The sequence below is a fragment of the Oncorhynchus mykiss genome, chromosome 18, assembly GCF_057628025.1.
Source record: "Oncorhynchus mykiss isolate SJ-2025 chromosome 18, ASM5762802v1, whole genome shotgun sequence".
Taxonomy (NCBI): Eukaryota; Metazoa; Chordata; class Actinopteri; order Salmoniformes; family Salmonidae; genus Oncorhynchus; species Oncorhynchus mykiss.
Genome location: NC_143039.1, coordinates 16,415,313 through 16,437,500, shown reverse-complemented (window position 1 = coordinate 16,437,500; position 22,188 = coordinate 16,415,313). Strand labels below are relative to the sequence as shown.

The window sequence follows — 22,188 nt, the reverse complement described above, 5'->3', positions numbered from 1 at the left end:
AGCCACAGCAGCTGCAAACGTGGGCTAGGAAAGAACAGACAGAGTATCCCTTCTACCTCACAACGACATTACTACAACTTATCCAATTGACCACCAGAGACATTCTTCAAAGGACAAAGTACTCAGTTTGGCAACCCAGCCTTCCATCTACTACCAACCTACTGAAGCACAGCTCAGAGTAAATATTCATTGCATTTTCTTTTTCCAAATGGGCGGTAATTTAGAATGCATAAGATACTGTATTTACGATAGCACAGCTTCTTCCCTTTGTCCCTCAGTCTTCCCGCTCTTTCACTCAAACCCAGCCCCTTTTCTTTTGTGTAACCAGCTGTCATATCTGTTCTGCCCGCTAAGGACATTTTCCTTTATGACGTAATTTGTAATCAAGGTATGATTCATTCTGTGTATATGTAATTCTGTGTGATTAATTAGGTATTTAGTAAATAAATAATTAAACCCAATTTTGTATTGCTGATCCAACTTGTTAGCCAGGGTTTGTGAAGATAACCAAGAATTTATAACTTTCAGATGAGACTGAATTAAGGTGACGATTAATATTGACTGCTATTGATGTCAAATATTACTAGGTCTTTAAGAGTTTATTCGGAAGATAACAGCTCTATAAATATTATTTAGTGGTGCCCGACTCTCTAGTTAATTACATTTACATGATTAGCTCAATCAGGTAATATTAATTACGGAGAAAGGATTTTATAGAATAGCATGTCATATCACTTAATCCGGCATAGCCAAAGACACGACAATTGTTTACATTTTTTAAACCACCACCTTTAATAGAATCTAATAAAATATTATATAATATACAGTGCATTCGGAAATTATTCAGACCCCTTGACTTTTTCCACATTTTGTTATGTTACAGCCTTATTCTAAAATTGATAAAAATACATTTCCCCCTCATCAATCTACACACAATACCGCATAATGACAAAGTGAAAACAGGTTTTTAGAAATGTTTGCAAATTTATTACAAATAAACAATAGATATACCTTATTTACATTTTGGATTGATGAGGGCAAAAACGATTATATCAATTTTAGAATAAGGCTATAATGTAACAAAATGTGCAAAAAGTCAAGGGGTCTGAATACTTTCCGAATGCACTGTGGCTTAATTACTAACTAAAGCAATTCTATTTGGCCTGTTTTTTAAATATCCATCTTTCTGTGATTCAAGGTTGATTGATTTCAGAGCCTCTCCTTTCTGCCTGTACCTGCTACTTTGATGTCCATGTTGGAGTCCAGCAGAAGGTTCTCAGCCTTCAGGTCTCTGTGGACGATGTGGTTGCTGTGGCAGTAGTCCACCGCTGACAGGATCTGACAGAACTTCCTGCGAGCCTCACTCTCACTCAGCCGCCCCGATGACAACAAGTAGTCTACAGAGGGTGGGATATAGGGAGAGGGGATAGAGGGTGGGTGGATGGGAGAGGAGGGGATAGAGGATGGGAAGATCGAAGAGGAGGGGATAGAGGATGGGATGTAGGGAGAGGAGGGGATAGAGGATGGGATGTAGGGAGAGGAGGGGATAGAGGGTGGGAGGATGGGAGAGGAGGGGATAGAGGATGGGATGTAGGGAGAGGAGGGGATAGAGGGTGGGAGGATGGGAGAGGAGGGGATAGAGGATGGGATGTAGGGAGAGGAAGGGATAGAGGGTGGGTGGATGGGAGAGGAGGGGATAGAGGGTGGAAGGATGGGAGAGGAGGGGATAGAGGATGGGATGTAGGGAGAGGAGGGGATAGAGGGTGGAAGGATGGGAGAGGAGGAGATAGAGGGTGGGATGTAGGGAGAGGATGGGATAGAGGGTGGAAGGATGGGAGAGGAGGGGATAGAGGATGAGATGTAGGGAGAGGAGGGGATAGAGGATGGGATGTAGGGAGAGGAGGGGACAGAGGGTGGGAGGATGGGAGAGGAGGGGATAGAGGGTGAATAATGAGGAATGTAATTGATTGGTTGGTTCAGATTGTTTGATTGAATCATTGTAAATAATGAGTGATCAAGTACACATGTGCACACACACAAACACACTGTTCTAAGAGATTGCACCAAGCATCATGGACACCTCTAAAGCGACACCCTTCCACTTACCAAACATCTCTCCGTTCCTGGCATACTCCATCACCATGTACAACATGTCCTTAGTTTCCATGACCTGCAAGACACAAGAGAGGCACACTCACTGATAAATACAACTTAAATATACATTTCCCATGTCATTATTACATGTAAGCCTGTGGAAGAGTGTGCCCAAAGCGTAATGCGAGAATATGACAGCAGGGACCATATTAGAATGCTTAAAAACCATTACAAAAAACAAGTTAAAGATTCTCTGTTTTAAGAAATATTTTCTTTGAGACCATATTGGAAGTAGGGGTGGGTTGACGGGGTCGTCATTTTCCATTCTGAAAATCCCCATGTGACTCATAGAGCTGGGGGTGGCTGGGCTGAGGGCTGGGAAACATACACTTAACCCCTATTACAAGATAAACAACCTGACCTTTCAAAATCTTCCATGTAGAGAATGAGAGAGAGGGGGCAGAGAGAGAGAGAGAGAGAGAGAGAGAAAGAGAGAGAAAGTAGTTCCACAACTCTATCCTCTACCTGACAGAGCTTGATAATGTGCGGATGGTTGAGGAGCTACTTGATAGAGCTTTATAATGTGAGGATGGTTGAGGAGCTACTTGATAGAGCTTTATAATGTGAGGATGGTTGAGGAGTTACCTGATAGAGCTTGATAATATGAGGATGGTTGAGGAGTTACCTGATAGAGCTTTATAATGTGCGGATGGTTGAGGAGCTTCATCACCTCGACCTCTCTGTAGATCTTCTTCAGGTCAGAGGGCTCCAGTCTCTTTTTATCAATGATTTTAATGGCCACCTGTGTGTACAGAAAGCAGATAGTTAATTTCAAAATGGCACCCTAACCCCTATACAGTGCACTACTTTTGACCAAAGCCCTGGACCCTGTTCAAAAGTAGTGCACTGTGAATATACAGGGAATAATGTGCCACTTCAGGCGCTGCCAAGGTCCCATTCCAGCCCGGTCACATATACTAGACTATGTAAATCCGGGGACACTCAAATTAGTAGGATATGATACTTTGGGATTTTGTCAAAGAGGCCCTTTATCCACTTCCCCAGAGTCAGATGAACTTGTTGATTCCATTTGTACGTCTCTGTGTCCAGTATGAAGTAAGAGGTCATTTTGAGAGCCAATGCTAACTAATTCAGTCATTAACACAATGACTGGAAGAGGTGGAGTTGAATATTGGAGATTAATGGTGTAGGGAATGAATGTTTCATATGCATTATGCATGCGTAATTACGCACCTGGGTTTTTGTGACTTTGTGACAAGCCAGTTTAACTACAGCGAAGTTTCCCTTCCCCAGCGTCCTGATGATCTCGTAGAAACCGACCTGAACCGGTCCCCCGGGGCATGGCTGGCTCAGGGGAGAGCCATCGGATAAAACCACCATGGTGCAGAGGCACCCAGTGACTGGATAAACCTATTGTCCATTTCCCAGGATTAGAGTACCGTTATTAGGCCACTCCCGTAAACACAACTGAGAGAACATATTTTGTCAATATATAGGCTGCATATAGTAGGAAAGAAAAAATATACAATTGTGATATTAAATCTAGTAGTCCTAGGCTATAAATCTCACCACCTTCCAAAAAGTGTAATTCCATTTAACTATGTATGTGAGGAAAGACTATAGCCTACGTAACAGCGTAAGACAAACAGATATCCTTTAGCCAACAAGTATTGAAATAAAAACAGACCATATCTTATTATTAATTTGCAAAACAAAATCATGTAATTTACCTTCACAGAAACTCTCCAGTTCAGTACATCCACCTATGTTGTTGGAATCCTCCGCCGTTCTAGAACAGTGTGCGCATCCAGGCTACTTCCCTAACTGCGCACAGACGATTTGTTCCTCATATTTTGTTAACGGGGGATAAATCTGGTATGCAATAATCCACACAACCTCTGTAACTCAAACTCGGCTGGAAATCTTCTCCTGCCATAATGAACTAAAACACACTTAATTAACGTCAAGCTTGCATTAGAGTTGCCGAGCAACTGTCCCGCGCGCTTCTCGTGGAGCGGGAAAGGTAGCTTGGAGCTGGACACCGTGACGCCAAAGTGGTCTTCACGAGGTTTGCACTATGAATAGGCTGTAGCAGCCGCTCAGCGTACAGTAACGCCAAACAATAACACTGAGCAGCAACGTCTCTTTATTGAATTAGACCATCAACGCTTCTAGTAGACTAGAGGCTCACTAGTCTCCTCCCTATAAGCAGTTTAACGAACAGGCATACCGTTAAGTGGGTCATGATGACCAATGTGGTGATGACTCATGAGCCAAGGCTAACATTGTTCAACTCAATTTGCGACACTCAGCAGCATGATATTTTGTTGGATTCTAGCCACCATTTAGTTGCTATGTCAATGTTGCATTGAGCTTGTATGATGCAACATACGTTGTATTGTCCATTTGCATTGGAATTGTACTGTATATATGACAGAAAGGAAATACACAAATTCAATACACTATAATATAATGGAATTCAATACAAAGTAAACACACAGTACCCTGTGACATGTATAGCCTACTGTCTGGCCATGTAATGTAAACTGTGTCCTATGTCCCACTATTCAATAGGATGGTGGCTGTTAGGATGAAGCTTGCCCTGCTTCTGTTGTTACGGAACCCCGGGACCTTGTAACCTTGTAGTTGTTTTGTTGTTACTGAAGCCAGGGACCTTGTAGTTTGTAGTCGTTTTGTTGTTACTGAACCCCGAACCATTTAGCCTTCAAGTCGTTTTGTTGTTACTGAACCCCGGGTCCTTAGAGCCTTGTAGTTGTTTTGCTGATGCTGAACCCCGGGACCTTGTAGCCTTGTAGTTGTTTTGTTGATGCTGAGAAGTAGGAAGTTGTTTAAGATGGAGAATAACACTGGGGAGAGGACCGTTAGATATACACAATGAGAGGGATTTGGAGTTGTTGATTTTGACATGCAACTTTATTGTAGGTCTAATGTAATTTTGATGCGTGATGATTCTGAAAGTTCTTCACGATACACTAAGGAACTGTGGGTTCCGTAGTCGGCACAGAGTAAAAGTTCAATGTTTCTTGTCTCCTTTCCTTTCCTCAAAATACAGGAAATCGATCAGGAAGCAGGCTCCCAGCAGCACAGCCTTCATCTTCACATCCAGGTCCATTGGGAATTCGATTCCAAAATGATCTGCGTCCGTGTAGACTTCGCGCAGGAAGCCGGACCACTGCTTACTGATGTGCCCTATCAACATTGAGTCATCCAGAGTCTTCACCTCAAATGTGACGTCTCTGCAACAACTACAGAAAAACAGCGGCCCTTTGATCCTCAGCTGAGGCTGTCTCCTCTCGTTCAGCACAGTGAGTTTGGGCAGGAACGGGTGACACTCCTGCACCACATACCCTATGGGAATACCGGGGGGACTCTGCACCTCCAGGTCTTGCAGGCAGCAGGGGAAGCAGCAGTAGCTGCACGCAAGAGGGCGCGTCAGGGTCAACACCTCCTGCCCCAGGTTGTCCTGGATGTGAAAGGTGAAAGGTCGGCTGGGGCCAAAGCACTGTAGGGTGCAGCAGTTGTTCTCCTCTTCCGCCAGAAACACTTGTTGCCCGATGCTGTTCTTCACATTGTAGGAATTTCTAACCTCCCAACCCAGCAGTTCGGCCAGATGAAAAGTCTGATGGACGAGAAGCTGGTCGACATGAATCAGGTATTCCAGTCCTGGGGGGCAGCCGGTGGGTCGGAGATCAGGCGGAGGGGCAGGCATCATCACAGGGACCGGAGGGGGCACGTAGCCTGGGGGTACTGGCGGGATTCCGGGGTTCGAGGGCGCGGGGTAGACAGCATTAGGGTGTCCGAAAGGGGCAGGCATCATCGGAGGAGCGGAAGGGGTCACGTATCCAGGGGGTGGGAATCCAGGGTTTGTGGGAGCTGGGTAGACAGCATTGAGTGGTCCGAGAGAGGCAGACATCATCATATGAACCGGTGGGGCTGAAGGTGTCAGGTAGCTTGGGGGTGGTGGCACCACGGTGGGCGCTGGGTACACAGCATTGTGACCAGGCGGAACCTCTTTGGAGTAAGCTGGGGGTAACCGTCCTGAGTCGGTGTCGCCATGTCCTTTGGAGGCCATTGAAACGATGCACTTCCACGTTCTACAAGATCAAAACAAGACATCAAAAAGGTTCTTCCTTATTTTTTAACTACAAAAACCAAGTTACACCTTTATAGCTTCACATGCTCTGACACATACATTTTCTACACGTTAGCAAGGTATTGGAAACACATCTCTTCTGAGTGTGAGCAAGTTCCTGTTGCTTCTTGAGAGGATTTGCAAATGACTATTATTAGCAGAGATCCTAAAGCGGACTCAGTCCAGCCCAGTCTTTTAGCCCTCTCATCTTGACTGTACAGTAACACTTCAGAGATCCTAAAGCGGACTCAGTCCAGCCCAGTCTTTTAGCCCTCTCATCTTGAGTGTACAGTAACACTTCAGAGATCCAACCATGTTGGGAATGGAGGTCGGTCAGAATATGGAAATGTTTTGTAGCTTTGAAATGGACTGTAACTCAACAGACTGAGGCTTGACTGTATATGTTCAGAGACTTACTTGCTTCAATTACCCTACAGCCTGGTGGACACGTGCCGAGTCAGCTTACTCAGTGTCACCCCCCTCAGACACTGAAAGGCTTATCCACTTTAGGTGGCTCCTAATGACCAGGCCAATCTCTACGTCATAATCTGTTTATCTGGGAGTCGGAGGCTCAGTTGGTAGAGCATAGTGCTTGCAGCACCAGGGTTGTGGGTTCGATTCCCACGGGGGACCAGTATGAAACGATATGCCTGTACTGTAAGTGGCTGTGGATAGGAGCGTCTGCTAAACGACTGACATGTAAACGTAGCCGGAGTTAGGGAGTCACGTGTGAGGTGGTCCAGGATGTGGTGGCGGGAGAACAGGACAGTCAGACAGATTCATACACACAAACCGCCCCTAACCTGGGAAAAATAGGCTACATATCATATATAAATGAATGTTCATTTTGAAAAGTTTTGAACAACATTTTATTGTCTGTAACAATGGTAGAACACAACACACAAAAATAAAACATCCTCCATTGTTACTTGACCTCAAGGTAATTGACCTAATGAAATAAGGCCATGAGTCTGATATGGTATTAGCTGGTATTAGGTCAACAGGCTAACAGGTAGAAACAGATCCAACTCACCTCACAACAGTAGGTACATGTTTTAAACAAACAGACAAGCCGTCTCTTTAACATATGGCAAGCAGAAGTCATCCTTGCTTTGGACCATGTCAACACGTTTTAATTTGACATACACCATTTTTGTAGTTCTAATGTATGTTCTATGTATGGCTTATGAATGTGTTATGGAGCCCTTATGTACAGTTATGGGGTTCTACTGGTCCGGAACATCTGCTGTGGTGGGATAGGAACCAACCTGACTAAGTCCCTGGACCCGAAGGAAAAACGAGAAAGGGACACGATGGAACCAACCTCTTCCACAGTGCATCATGGCAGCGCTCCTGAGTAGAGCTCTCTCTAATCAGAGAAACGTTTACTCTACAGTAGGAAAGCATCATCATCATCACGTGAGTGGGATGTGTCGCTAGTGCTGTGTGTTTCACTTTGGGTTGGATGTATTTATACATGTACTTGGTCAGAGGAGGAGGTGCCGTGGGGGTCCAGGAAGGAGGTGCGGAGGGAGCCCAGGTCATCCAGTGTCTCCTGGGCCGTCTGCCTCAGGGCCGGGTGGCGGCTGGAGGTGGCCAGCGTGCGTATGCGCTCCAGTGGAAGAAGGGGGTCGTCCAGCAGCAGCCCGGGCCCCACCAGGGCCTCCTCCAGCAGCACTGACTGGAGCAGCCGCAGGGCGTGGAGGCAAACCTCAGAGTCCCCGTCTCAGGAGGGGAAGAGGGGTCGGGAGAGAGGAGGACAAGAGACAGCAAAAAGAGAGAGATAGAATGAAACAGAAAGGGTGAGGGAAGAGAGGATGGGCAGAATCAGACAGAAACAGCATGAGAGGAAGGGAAAAGAGCGAGAGAGAGAGAGAAAGAGAGAGGGAGAGAGAAAGAAAGAGAGAGAGAAGGAGAGAAAGAAAGAGAGAGAATGAGAGAGAGAGAAAGAGACAGAAGGAGAGAGAGAGTGAGAGAGAAAGAGAGAGAGAGAAAGAGAGAGGAAAGAGAGAAAAAGAGAGAGAGAAATAGAAATATACAGTCTTAATCCTCCTAACTGACCACAACACGAGTCCTTCTTCGTTGATCTGAGTTAAACACACTGATGCCAGCTCTCTGACCTCTGATTCAGGCTCTGTCTTTCGGACACACACCGGACTCTTGGACGATTAGCCCCATTGTGGGCAATAAGAGATCCAAATTAACAAACTAACGCTTTTGAATGCACACATTTTATAACGCCACATACAAAGCACACAAGCCCACCCCTCACTCCCCTCTTACCTTCCAAAAGGGTCCAGATGAGAGAGAGAAGTCCTGGAAACTCCCTGATATACTTCAGTCCCTTTACACTGATACTGACATTATACAAAGCCATCAGCATCAACCTGTAACACAGAGAAACTACAATAACCACCATCATTCATCCACTTGCAGATAAACTACAATAACCATCATCATTCATCCACCTGCAGATAAACTACAATAACCATCATCCTTCATCCTCTTGCAGATAAACTACAATAACCATCATCATTCATCCACTTGCAGATAAACTACAATAACCATCATCATTCATCCACTTGCAGATAAACTACAATAACCATCATCATTCATCCTCTTGCAGATAAACTACAATAACCATCATCCTTCATCCTCTTGCAGATAAACTACAATAACCATCATCATTCATCCACTTGCAGATAAACTACAATAACCATCATCATTCATCCTCTTGCAGATAAACTACAATAACCATCATCATTCATCCACCTGCAGATAAACTACAATAACCATCATCATTCATCCACTTGCAGATAAACTACAATAACCATCATCATTCATCCACCTGCAGATAAACTACAATAACCATCATCATTCATCCTCTTGCAGATAAACTACAATAACCATCATCATTCATCCACTTGCAGATAAACTACAATAACCATCATCATTCATCCACTTGCAGATAAACTACAATAACCATCATCATTCATCCACTTGCAGATAAGCTACAATGGACATCCACATCCACCTGCAGAAAAACTACAATAACGATCATCATTAATTTACCTGCAGAAAAACTACAATAACCATCATCATTCATCCACCTGCAGATAAACTACAATAACCATCATCATTCCTCCACCTGCAGAGAAACTACAATGCCTAGTTCATTTATTATTGTAGGTATCATTTGATCTGGATTCAGATGGCTGTGTGTATTGATGTTGAGTGTGTGTTGGGTCGGCCAACATAACTGCTGAGGAGACCGTGTGTGTGTGTATGATTATTAATGTGAGTGATTTAGAAGTCCTCCAGTCTTACACTTTGAGTTTGGGGAAGACCCCAGGCTTCAGGAGCTCCAGCAGCTGCATCAGAGTCTCCAGGAGGACGTGGGCGGAGCTGGACAGGTAGTCCCGCCCACACGTCACCGCCGCCACGTCTGAGTGGACAATCAAACAGCAGAGAGGTCACCGATTGGAGAGCTAAAGATGATAACGCTGAGCAGGGTGTGCCATTTATTATAAACTGGGTTACCCTGAATGCTGATTGGCTGACAGCCAGTATATCAGACCATATTTCACAGGTATGACAAAACGTTTATTTTCACTGCTCTAATTACATTGGTAACCAGTTTATAATAGCAATAAGGCACCTCGGGGGTTTGTGGTGTATGGCCAATATACCACGGGTAAGGGCTATATCCAGGCACTCGTAAGAACAGCCCTTAGCTGTGGTATATTAGCCATATACCACGCCCCCTCATGCTTTATTGCTTAATTATATGATGCAAAACATGTTATATAACACAGCATAGACTGGAATAACTCACAGTGAGATGGTGTATTTATAAACTGTGGTTATCAAAATACATTCAATAGACAGTTTGGATGGCATGGTGACATAGCTACACACTCACTGGTGACGACTCCGGCCAGCGCCAGAACAAACTGCTGCTCATGGGAGTTGGAGTCTTGCTGCTCGGCCTTGGCCTCCCCATCCAGAGACTTGACAAAGCTCTCCAGGGTCTGGCCCGCCACGCTCAGGAAGGACTGCAGCTTACCCTACAATTAGAGTAATGAGGCAGGGTCAGAGGTGGCCAGAGGGAAAGGGGAGGAATTAAGGAGGGGAACAAGGAGGATGATGGAAGAGGATAAAGGCAAAGAGAACCAGGACATGGACTGTAGTTTAAAGACAACCAGGACATGGACTAGAGTTGAAAGAGAGCCAGGACATGGACTAGAGTTTAAAGAGAACCAGGACATGGACTGTAGTTTAAAGAGAACCAGGACATGGACTAGAGTTTAAAGAGAACCAGGACATGGACTGGAGTTTAAAGAGAACCAGGACATGGACTAGAGTGGAAAGCATCAGAGGCAGAGGAATAGCTTCAGATGAGTGCTGACCCCTAAATCTTTATTTAATCAGGTAGGCAAGTTTGCGTGATGAAGTGTGATGAAGCTACTGTCATCATGTTATAGCTATCCAGTCCTCTCAGATCTCCACTGGTGTGATGAAGCTACTGTCATCATGTTATAGCTATCCAGTCCTCTCAGATCTCCACAGGTGTGATAAAGCTACTGTCATCATGTTATAGCTATCCAGTCCTCTCAGATCTCCACAGGTGTGATAAAGCTACTGTCATCATGTTATAGCTATCCAGTCCTCTCAGATCTCCACAGGTGTGATAAAGCTACTGTCATCATGTTATAGCTATCCAGTCCTCTCAGATCTCCACAGGTGTGATGAAGCTACTGTCATCATGTTATAGCTATCCAGTCCTCTCAGATCTCCACAGGTGTGATAAAGCTACTGTCATCATGTTATAGCTATCCAGTCCTCTCAGATCTCCACAGGTGTGATAAAGCTACTGTCATCATGTTATAGCTATCCAGTCCTCTCAGATCTCCACTGGTGTGATAAAGCTACTGTCATCATGTTATAGCTATCCAGTCCTCTCAGATCTCCACAGGTGTGATAAAGCTACTGTCATCATGTTATAGCTATCCAGTCCTCTCAGATCTCCACAGGTGTGATAAAGCTACTGTCATCATGTTATAGCTATCCAGTCCTCTCAGATCTCCACTGGTGTGATAAAGCTACTGTCATCATGTTATAGCTATCCAGTTCTCTCAGATCTCCACAGGTGTGATGAAGCTACTGTCATCATGTTATAGCTATCCAGTCCTCTCAGATCTCCACCGGTGTGATAAAGCTACTGTCATCATGTTATAGCTATCCAGTCCTCTCAGATCTCCACAGGTGTGTAAGCGGCTAGGGGTTGGTTTGGAATTGGGTGAAAGGTTTTGTAAGGTCTGTGGATGAATGCCTCTCACATCAGCCAGGATGTCTTTGACTGCCTCCTCCTTACTGGAGGTGCTCCACAGCAGGGTGCAGGAGGCAGCCCCCAGCCCAGTACAGAACTCAGCCTGCTGCTGCAGCTGCTCCCGACTCTCCCACAGCTGCTCCCTCAGAACAAGCTTCTCCTGCAGGGGCATGCAGCAGACAGGTTAACATGATGACACACACACTTACACTCATACACACACACTTACACTCAGACACACACACACTTCCACTCAGACACACACACACTTACACGCATACACACACACTTACACTCAGACACACACACTTCCACTCAGACACACACACTTACACTCAGACACACACACTTCCACTCAGACACACACACTTACACTCAGACACACACACTTACACTCAGACACACACACTTACACTCAGACACACACACTTACACTCAGACACACACACTTACACTCATACACACACACTTCCACTCAGACACACACACTTACACTCATACACACACACTTCCACTCAGACACACACACACTTACACGCATACACACACATACTTACACGCATATACACACACACTTACACGCACACACACACACACATACTTGTCCCAGGAACCATCTTCTCTTGGTCTACAAGTGAGGCCTTAAGACATACTCTGACACACACAATGTTACCTAGGGAACAGGTTACCTCTCTCTCTTTAATATCTCTCCATCTCTCACCTCTCTCTCTTTAATATCCCTCCATCTCTCACCCCTCTCTCTTTAATATCTCTCCATCTCTCACCTCTCTCTTTAATATCCCTCCATCTCTCACCTCTCTCTCTCTCTAAAATCCCTCCATCTCTCACCTCTCTCTTTAATATCCCTCCATCTCTCACCTCTCTCTCTTTCTGACACTCGCTCTGCGCTGCGTCCAGGCGAGAGCGGAGGTGCAGACACTCCTGTCTCAGTTGCTCCTGCTCCTGACCAAGGCGCTCCTTCACTACACACACACACACACAATTTTCCCTTTCACTGTTTAGGCTATTTCCCAATACAAACATTCATGTTATTCATTATCAGCCCACTTGTATGATAACATCCACGTAGAGCCGTTTCAAGGGCAGCTTACTTGTCTCTGCAGCACGGGCTTTCTGCAGCATCTCAATCAGGTCTCCATTCACTACTTTGGGTAAGAACTCTCGGAGCTGCATGACCTCTGTAGTCAATCTCTCCAAGTCTCTTTTTCTGATTTGGACCAGGCCATCTCGGCTGTCAACCTAGAACAGAAAATCAATAGCCAGTCATGAGCATAAATGTTTTGTTACAGCTTTTACTTGATTTTTGCAAGGTGTGGCTTATTTTTGCCAATGTGCCAGGCAAATACACTACTGTTCAACAGTTTGTGGTACTTAGAAATGTCCTTGTTTTTGAAAGAAAATGACATTTTTTGTCCATTAAAATAACATCAAATTGATCAGAAATACAGTGCAGACATTGTTAATTAAGGCCAGCATCCCTGAGCCGCCTCTTCACTGTTGACGTTGAGACTGGTGTTTTGTACTATTTAATTATGCTGCCAGTTGAGGACTTGTGAGGCATCTGTTTCTCAAACTAGACACTCTAATGTACTTGTCCTCTTGCTCAGTTGTGCACCGGGGCCTCCCACCCCTCTTTATTTTCTGGTTAGAGCCAGTTTGTTGCTGTTCTGTGAAGGGAGTAGTACACAGCGTTGTACGAGATCTTCAGTTTCTTGGCAATTTCTCGCATGGAATAGCCTTCATTTCTCAGAACATGAATAGACTGACGACTTTCAGAAGAAAGGTCTTTGTTTCTAGCTATTTTGAGCCTGTAATCGAACCCACAAATGCTAATGCTCAGGATATTCAACTAGTTTAAAGAAGGCCAGTTTTATTGCTTCTTTAATCAGTCAACCGTTTTCAGCTGTGCTAACATAATTGCAAAATGGTTTTCTAATGTTCAGTTAGCCTTTTAAAATTATAAAATTGGATTAGCTAACACAACGTGCCATTGGAACACAGGAGTGATGGTTGCTGATAACGGGCCTCTGTATGCCTATGTAGATATTCCATTTAAAAAATCTGCCGTTTCCTGCTACAATACTCATGCTACTAATGCTACTTACAACATTAACAATGTCTACACTGTATTTCTGGTCAATTTTATATTATTTTAATGGACACATTGTTTTGCTTTTCTTTCAAAAACAAGGACATTTCTAAGTGACCTCAAACCTTTGAACGGTAGTGTATGTGTATGCAGTAGTCATATCTGTAGTCTCCCTCGGCACAAAGGGTGCCTTCACAATGTGAACAATGCTCCTCGTGCTGTTGCCCGAGGTCTGGGATTTCCTGAGACTATCATATCTGTAATATTAGCTGGTATGCAGTAGTCATATCTGTAATATTAGGTGGTATGCAGTAGGCATATCTGTAATATTAGGTGGTATGCAGTAGTCATATCTGTAATATTAGGTGGTATGCAGTAGTCATAGCTGTAATATTAGGTGGTATGCAGTAGTCATAGCTGTAATATTAGGTGGTATACTGTAGTCATAGCTGTAATATTAGGTGGTATGCAGTAGTCATAGCTGTAATATTAGGTGGTATGCAGTAGGCATATCTGTAATATTAGGTGGTATGCAGTAGTCATATCTGTAATATTAGGTGGTATGCAGTAGGCATATCTGTAATATTAGGTGGTATGCAGTAGTCATAGCTGTAATATTAGGTGGTATGCAGTAGTCATAGCTGTAATATTAGGTTGTCATTTAAGAGTCCCTGTATGCATACAGATCACTAGAAGCAGACCATCTTTGCTAGCTCTGAAATAGTTATTGCAGGTCTGTCTGGCATCTAGTGGACAAATCTGAAAATTACAATGTAAATGTCAGGACAAGGACGGACAGAACTTTCAGGTAAATTCTCTTCACACGACAAATAACGGACTCGCTCCTTACCAGACCGAAATAGTAACCTAATCCAACATTACTCGACCTACAAGTCTAGCTGACAGTGACTCTTCAACTTTGTTTGCTGAGATGGTTGTTACAAAGAGAGAATTTACTTGTGAATAAGTAGTAACTTCATCGTCATGTGTATTGGTGTCTGGTTAGCTCTTGTTAGCTAATTACAGTAGCCAGCGTAGCTAGCAAACGTGCAGCTTCATGGAAGCTAATTTGCGAGCTCAATATTTTTGTTTTACTATAGTGATAGTCAAAAATATGATATAAATACCTTTCCTTTCTTGCACAAAGCCCACATCTTTGTGTCTATGAATTTAGTCATTTTTTATTCCTCGGAGGTTTGTTTTGAGATGAGTTTAGTGCACTTGCCACTAGTGATGGGCATTCCGAGTCTTTTCGGTGAGCAGAGCCGGCTCATTTGGATCCGTTCAGGTAAAAGAGTCGGCTCATTTGGCTCCGTTCAGGTAAAAGAGCTGGCGCATTTGGCTCCCCGTTCAAAATGTTTAAATATATCTAGAACCAAGGAAAACGTGCAAATGTCCTATGTAAATCACAAAAGTAGGCAACCATTACGTCATATCGTGAAATGCGTGTTCAAATGCATTTTTACCTGGATAAATTATTCAGTTATTTTAAACGCACTGCACATTTTAGGATGGACCAGAATGACGCGCTCTCCCCACTATTGATTGTTTCTGCAGTGAGAATTCACCCTCTTTAGATAATTATTTAGTCATTTATTTACGGGTAAGTTGTTTTGAAAAAAAAAACTGTTTGTAGCTGTATGTAAATCACCAACAAGCTCAAAGGTTTATTGGTGGAATGTTTAATTACTCCAGCATAATTTCCGATAATCATACGTAATCTCTATGCAACGGCACTGTTTCACTAGGACACTTTTGTAAAGATACACCCACCCCCAAACATCTTCCTGCACTATGGGCCCTGACCAACATCATGTCACGTTTGACCTTTCTAGCTTCCAGTGGGCTAGCTACAGTTCACAGTTTCAAGAGTTCCTCCGTCATGTACTAAACATCTACAGTACTCGCTCTATATTTCACCTCTCACGGTTCAAATGTCTCATTCTCTCTGGTCGTGCTGTTGTTACGAACGCAGTACGGCGGCTGGACCTCCTAAACAAGAACTTGTCGTATGTCTGAGACCAGCCCCTCACGCCTCATGGAGGGGGCAGTACCTCCGCTGACCGGGCATCCACTGTTTCCACAGAGGGGAGCCATGTTCTTGAGTATTGTGGTTGACTGAGTGGTAGCCGTAGATGGAGAAACTACCACGTCATGTTCATTAGAACAGGTACTGACTGTTGAATGACAGCCCTTCATCAGCCCAATACACACACCTTATCTTTTGAGCTAGTCCCTCAGTGGTAGTGATATCTGGGTGGATTCTACAGTTAGCTGAAGTGTCCTGCTCCCTGACAGAGGGAAAGGTGCAGAAGGCTGTGCAGTACGCTGCTGGGGACACCAGCATCAATGAAAAGATGCAGGTCTTCCAGACCCCAGAACCTGTAAAAGTGCTGCGTCTCTAGCATGGTAAACACATTTAATGCAAAATCTTATTAAACCGACATACTTACTGTTCAGGAGTATTACATTTTCTTATTTTCTGAGTGACATTGACGATTATGCGTTTATCTTTGCATTAATTGTGTGTGCTATTCCCCCTGACATAAAGCATGATTGCTCAATGTGAATGGATTTGTCCCCTGTAATGTCAGTTCCAAAACAGACCAGTAGATGGTGGCATTTAGCATGGAATACTTCTTAGGTTTCAAGAACTGGTACACTGATGACCCCAAAAATTGCATGACTTTATTCAATAAGTACAGACAAATATTTACATTTACACACAAGGAATGAACACATGGCAGAAACATTTGTTAGGTCATTCATTGTCTATCCCCGAGGACAGGGTCCAGGCCACAGTCCCATATCTTTCATAACTGCCCCACTGGACACAATATAGAAGAATATGTACCTTTAACCAAAAGCAGACATGGCCCACTGTTTAACATCTGTGGGGCATTGTGGGTATTTCTGCAGGGCCTCCATGATCTGGCTGTGGTCCAACAAAAGTTTCATCAGCTGGTACTCCTTCTGGATCTTTGCTGTGGAGCTGTCCATAGACTTAATCAGCTCCAACTGCTGCAGGTGTTCAAACGCCTGGAACAGAGTGTTGGGTTGAGTAAATCTTGAGTATCAAATAATACAATGACATACATGTGACTAAGACTGTATGTATACAATAAACTTTAGTCAGGGGTATTACAGAGAAGGGACAAACAACGGCATTACATACTGAATAAAAATGCATCATCCAACAATTTTACTAAGTTACAGTTCAAGGAAATCAGGCAATTTAAATAAATGAATTAGGCTGTAATCTATGGATTTCACATGACTGGGCAGGGGCGCATCAATGGGTGGGCATAGGCCCAGCTAATCCAAATGAGTTTTTCCCCACAAAAGGGCTTTATTAGAGACAGAAATAATCCTGTTTCATCAGCTATCCGGGTAGCTGGTGTCATATGATCCTGCAGGTTAAGAAGCCGGATGTGGAGGTCCTGGGCTGGTGTGGTTTACACGTGGTCTGCGGTTGTGAGGCCGTACTGCAAAATTCTCAAAAATGCTGTTGGAGGTGGCTTATGGTAGAGAAATTAACATCCAATTCTCTGGCAACATTCCTCATGGACATTCCTGCAGGCAGCATGCCAATTGTATACTCCCTCAAAACTTGTGGCATTGTGTTGTGTGACAAAACTGCACATTTTAGAGTGGCCTTTTATTGTCCCCAGCAGAAGGTGCACCTGTGTAATGATCAAGCTGTTTAATCAGCTTCTTGATATGCCACACCTGTCAGGTGGATGGATTATCTTGGCAAAGGAGAAATGCTCACTAACAGGGATGTAAACACATTTGTGCACAAAAATAACAGAAATAAGCTTTATGTGCTTATGGAACATTTCTGGGATCTTTTATTTCAGCTCATGAAACATGACCCGAGAACACTTTACATGTTGCGTTTATATTTTTGTTCAGTATACATCAACATTCAGCACATATCCACCCTTCTTCATTGTGAAATAAACTTACCTTGAGAACGATCTACAAAAACGTTATAGGATTTTTATGAAATATACTATTGGAAGGGTCTGATGTCATTCTACTGAGACCATGATGTCATGCAGACCCACCTTTATGACGACTGGCTTGTCAAAGTTATGTATAGAATGGGATTTCCTCTGCAGGAATTTCTTGAACTCTGACAAAAAAATAAAATATCTATTAACACAAATGTATGTCATTCCCAACTATTACACACCAGCTCTTACTAACTGTTGATCCTTACCATTGTGAACCATCTGGAAGTTAAACGGCTCTCCTTCATAGATGTCATTCAAGTGTTTCATGGCAATTATCAGGCACAGTTCGAGAATGGACAGGCCTGGAAAGACCAACAAAGCAAAATGCAGGCCAAATTATCAATGTTTCATCAAATGGTCATGTGTCCATCAAAGACATCCTCTAATAATGACCTCTACCCCTAATGGCTTTAGGCTTTAAATTATACCATGAAGTATGTTTGCTTTAGAGTCCACCATACAGACTCTACTGGCCTCCAGGAGATCAGTGGGCTTGATGGCAGGTTTAGATGCGCTCACTCGGCTCAGAGCCAGCATCTGCAGAGAGGGGTCCACACACACACAAAGCAATATTTAGAGGTTTTTTTCCCCCACTCTTTGCTTTTATACTACAGATACAAACTCTTACCAGTAACAAGTGCAGGGAACGGAAGTCTTTGCTGGAGTTATAATGACTTTGTAAAACGTCCACCACTAGTTGGTCTTCACATAGCGTCTGAAAGAAAGTCAGAGAGCATTGTGGGTAAGAAAAATGCCTTTCAGATAAAGCCAACTACAGCACATCACAAATCTAGTACTGTTAAAAAATATATATATAATAATAAGTTTACAGTCCTGGACTGGCCTCACCTTGATGCTGTCATTCCACTCGTCATAGAACTTGGTGTCGGGGAAGTCTTGTGGCAGGCTGAGCTGTGAGCGGACGTTGTCCAGGTACTGTATGAAGCTCAGGGAGCTGAGCAGGTGGATCTGTCTGTGGCTGAACCTGGACTTGACCCTCTTCTCTAGCAGCTCCAGGACATCCTGCAGCAAGCAGAGATGAGACCAGTTGTGATCACCAGAGAAGAAGGTAGAGTAAAGTCACAGGAGACTGCTGAGGGGAGGATGGCTCATAATGCCTGGAATGGAGTAAACAGAATGGTATCTATACGCATGCAAACCATGTGTTCGATACTATTCAATTTATTCTGTTCCAGCCATTACTTAGAGCCCGTCCTCCCCAATTAAGGTACCACCTGTGAGTAGAGTAGAATATAATTAGATTGAAACCTATCCTTTTGAAGCTAAAACTAGTTCATCACTGGAGAGGTCTAAAAGCTAGATAGTACACAACTGAGGTAGAAGAGACCCTACCAGTCTGCAGGTGAGGCCGATCACAGCGACGGGAGCCTGGGCAGACTGGGAGACATCCAGGAGGTTGTAGAGCAGAGTCTGGTTCTTATGGTGGGCAAACAGGTCAAACTCATCCAGAATGAAGAGGACAGGACGACTGCTGCTACGATCACCTGGGACAAAGAGAGAACAGTACACTGTAGAGACATACTGTCAGCATAAAGAGGGAGGATTCTTCAAAATTATAGTGAGGGCAATGTGCAGAAATGATTACCTTTCTTTAACGCCTCAAGAAGGAAGGCCAGGTTTTCTGCAAAACTACCCTGAAAATAACAATAAAATTAAGAGCAAGCAAAAAATTACAAAGGGACAAAACATACAGCATAACTTCTGTAAACACTTACAAACACTTTGTCTCCAACAACATTCTCCAGATTGAGCTGGCGTGTGATTTCTTTGAGCGCTATTCTATCATCAGTCTGTAAAAGACCTAGAGAGACAGTAAAGAAGAGTTGGGGAGAGAATTAACAGAGTGCAGAAACAGACAGAGAATCAACAGACATAGAAACAATCACAGACATCCTACTACCAACCATTCAGGTGGACAGGTAACACATTCTTATTGACATCCTTCACCTCCAGCAACTCTCTCAAGACACAGTTAAGGAGCTGGAGAAAACAGAAGAAAGTCAACATGCATGACGACGACAATAGAAGTTGGCTATACAGGACAAACAGATCTGGGACAAGGCTATCCTCGTAGCATTCCATACCATTGTTTTCCCAGATCCTCTGGGTCCAACGATGAGTACAGAATTACTCTCTCCATGGACAGCTGTCCTCCTCAGCAGCTCCAGCAGGTGTCTGGAACATCAACACAAGGACCGTTACCCACAATGCCCCACTCTCTGCAGATCAGTATACAACCTGGCCAATTGCCACGTTCAAAACAACTGGGAACTCTCCGACTTCAGCGAGTTCAAAACAAATGGGAACTTGGAAAAAAACAAGCTTCGACTGGGAACAATCTATTTAAACGGTTATCTAACTCGGGAACTCAGGCCTCTTTCTAGAGCTCTGACCTCGTATTTCTCAGAGTTCCCAGTTGTTTTAAACGTGGCCGATGGCCGCCACACAGAAACAAACTTGACAGGTGTAGGTGGGGCTGGAGACAAATAAACAACAGCTGGGTCCTTGTGAAATTGAAAATCTAAACAGTTAAGCTTATTATGCTGAGACTTTCAGCCCCCAACAAAATGCACATTGCCATGACACTGTGGAGTACCCCTCATAAAACACACTTGTCATGTGTTATGGCAAATAGACCCAACTCATACCATTACCCTTACATTAATCAATCTGCTACAGTAGTCAGTGAATGTCACGTTTGTCAATTAATAAAACCTTAGTTAGCAGGTCAGCACCACCAAGGAACCTACTTGTGTTGTGACTCCATTCCCACTGGCTTTTCAGGAAGTCTCTGATGACAGAATCTCTCCCTCAATATCATCTGAACCTGAAAAATATATCCATACTTAAAAAGAGTCATTATTAAGTATTTGCGAATAATGTTGTCCATGGGACATCATACCTTAATGTGTTATCTGTGTAAGGTTTAAAAAAAATGTTTAACCTTTGTTTAACTAGGCAAGTCAGTTAAGTACAAATTCTTATTTACAATGACGGCCTAGGACCAGTGGGTCCTGCCTTGTTCAGGGGAAGAACGACAGATTTTTACCAGCTCGGGGATTCGATCTAGCAAGGTCACCACAACCAACTCATGTATTGATCCTTTACGTTGCCTGCTCAATGTACACATTCAATAAAACAAACGAATACAAACCTGAGAAATACATTCGCCGACTGGCATGTGTGTTTCCTTCACTTTTCGTTTACTCATGGTGGCAACAGTCTAGAATGGACAAAACACAAGAGACTTGCGCTGAAGCTAACTACAGTAACGTTAGCTAGCAAGCAACATGGCATGCAGCGCAAACAAAGCGATATATTTATATATTATAGGAACTAACGTTAGCTGCTGACTCGCCTTATAAAAATACAAGAGTAAGATGAAACATATAACTAAGTGATATTTACAAGTTTGGTGACATTAATAATAATAACTATTTACTTTTTTCCCGATGACAGTGGTCTAAGCGCGAAATTGGAATCTTTGCGAAGACATTTCTCATTTAACGATCACAACTCCGACCCACTTCCGGGTCACCTAATTATTGGACCTACAATAGGAGGCTATATTACTGCACAAAACAATCTACACACATTTAAATTAATAATTCCAGTATGTAAGATTCCCTGCATCTAATTAATATCAAATGTACTTAATCAAGGAAGGGATGTTCTCTTCCAACAGTGATTATCTTACCACCGCCACCAAGTTAGCGCTTGTGATGGGAATGCATAATGAATGGTCCAGACCTTTTGGTAGACAGAAGTAGTAGTCTGCTTATGTAAGCTTTATTTATTCAATGTCAGGTCAGACACATATGTGTTGAGCCTTTTATCAGTGGTGGAATAAGTACCCAATTGTCATACTAGAGTAAAAATGAAGATACCTTCATAGAAAATGACTCAAGTAAAAGTGAAAGTCACCCAGTAAAATACTACTTGAGTAAAAGTCTAAAAATATTTGGCTTTAAATATACTTAAGTATCCAAAGTGAAAGTATAAATCATTTCTAATTGCTTCTATTAGGTAATCCAAACGGCACAAATGTATTTTATTTATTATTTACGGATAGCCAAGGGAATACTACAACATTCAGACATAATTTACAAACGAAGCATTTGTGTTTAGTGAGTCAGCCGGATTGGTGGCAGTTGGGATGACCTGGGATGTTCTCTTGATAAATGTGTGAATTTGACATTTTTCCTGTCGTGTTAAGCATTCAAAATGTAACAAGTACTTTTGGGTGTAAGGGAAAATGTACAAATTACATTATTTTCTTTAGGAATATAGTGGAGTAAAAGTTGCCAAAAATATCAATAGTATAGTACAGATACACCCCAAAAGTTGTTTTACTCAAGTACTTTACACCACTGCCTTTTATTGAATCAGCAGAAGTGAAACGTGACAGATTTGTAATTTAATTTGAATTAATATCTGGACA

The 22,188-nt window shown here is 43.2% G+C and overlaps 3 protein-coding genes and 1 pseudogene across 3 annotated transcripts in view; all 4 read right to left on the bottom strand.

Moving 5' to 3' along the window:
* Positions 1–4,321, bottom strand: part of LOC110491196 (serine/threonine-protein kinase SIK1-like) — a 20,315-nt gene extending 15,994 nt beyond the window's left edge. The window contains exons 1-5 of the mRNA XM_036984399.2: positions 3,846–4,321; positions 3,349–3,525; positions 2,780–2,896; positions 2,107–2,170; positions 1,236–1,397 (exon numbers count right to left, since the gene is read on the bottom strand). Coding sequence (XP_036840294.2) covers positions 1,236–1,397; positions 2,107–2,170; positions 2,780–2,896; positions 3,349–3,495 — 490 coding nt within the window. The 5' untranslated portion in view covers positions 3,496–3,525; positions 3,846–4,321. The remainder of the gene's footprint in view (positions 1–1,235; positions 1,398–2,106; positions 2,171–2,779; positions 2,897–3,348; positions 3,526–3,845) is intronic.
* Positions 4,322–5,064: 743 nt separating this feature from the next.
* On the bottom strand, positions 5,065–6,251 carry LOC110491195 (phospholipid scramblase 2 pseudogene; annotated as a pseudogene).
* A 1,453-nt stretch (positions 6,252–7,704) lies between these two features.
* On the bottom strand, positions 7,705–14,953 carry hsf2bp (heat shock transcription factor 2 binding protein). Its single transcript, XM_090209469.1, is given in 9 exon segments — positions 7,705–7,743; positions 7,746–7,993; positions 8,552–8,655; positions 9,596–9,713; positions 10,191–10,335; positions 11,608–11,757; positions 12,477–12,580; positions 12,710–12,857; positions 14,835–14,953. Coding segments are annotated over 9 exon segments (1,107 nt in total). The 5' UTR covers positions 14,886–14,953.
* A 1,420-nt stretch (positions 14,954–16,373) lies between these two features.
* On the bottom strand, positions 16,374–21,484 carry LOC110495382 (origin recognition complex, subunit 4). Its single transcript, XM_036951671.2, has 14 exons — positions 21,190–21,484; positions 20,902–20,970; positions 20,498–20,574; positions 19,832–19,922; positions 19,652–19,727; positions 19,463–19,548; positions 19,333–19,381; positions 19,080–19,231; positions 18,576–18,749; positions 18,355–18,441; positions 18,155–18,263; positions 17,933–18,028; positions 17,778–17,845; positions 16,374–16,746 (listed from the first exon to the last, which is right to left on the bottom strand). The coding sequence occupies exons 2-14, from the start codon at positions 20,956–20,958 to the stop codon at positions 16,564–16,566; spliced, it is 1,305 nt and encodes a 434-aa protein (XP_036807566.2). The 5' UTR covers positions 20,959–20,970; positions 21,190–21,484; the 3' UTR covers positions 16,374–16,563.
* Positions 21,485–22,188: the final 704 nt, after the last annotated feature.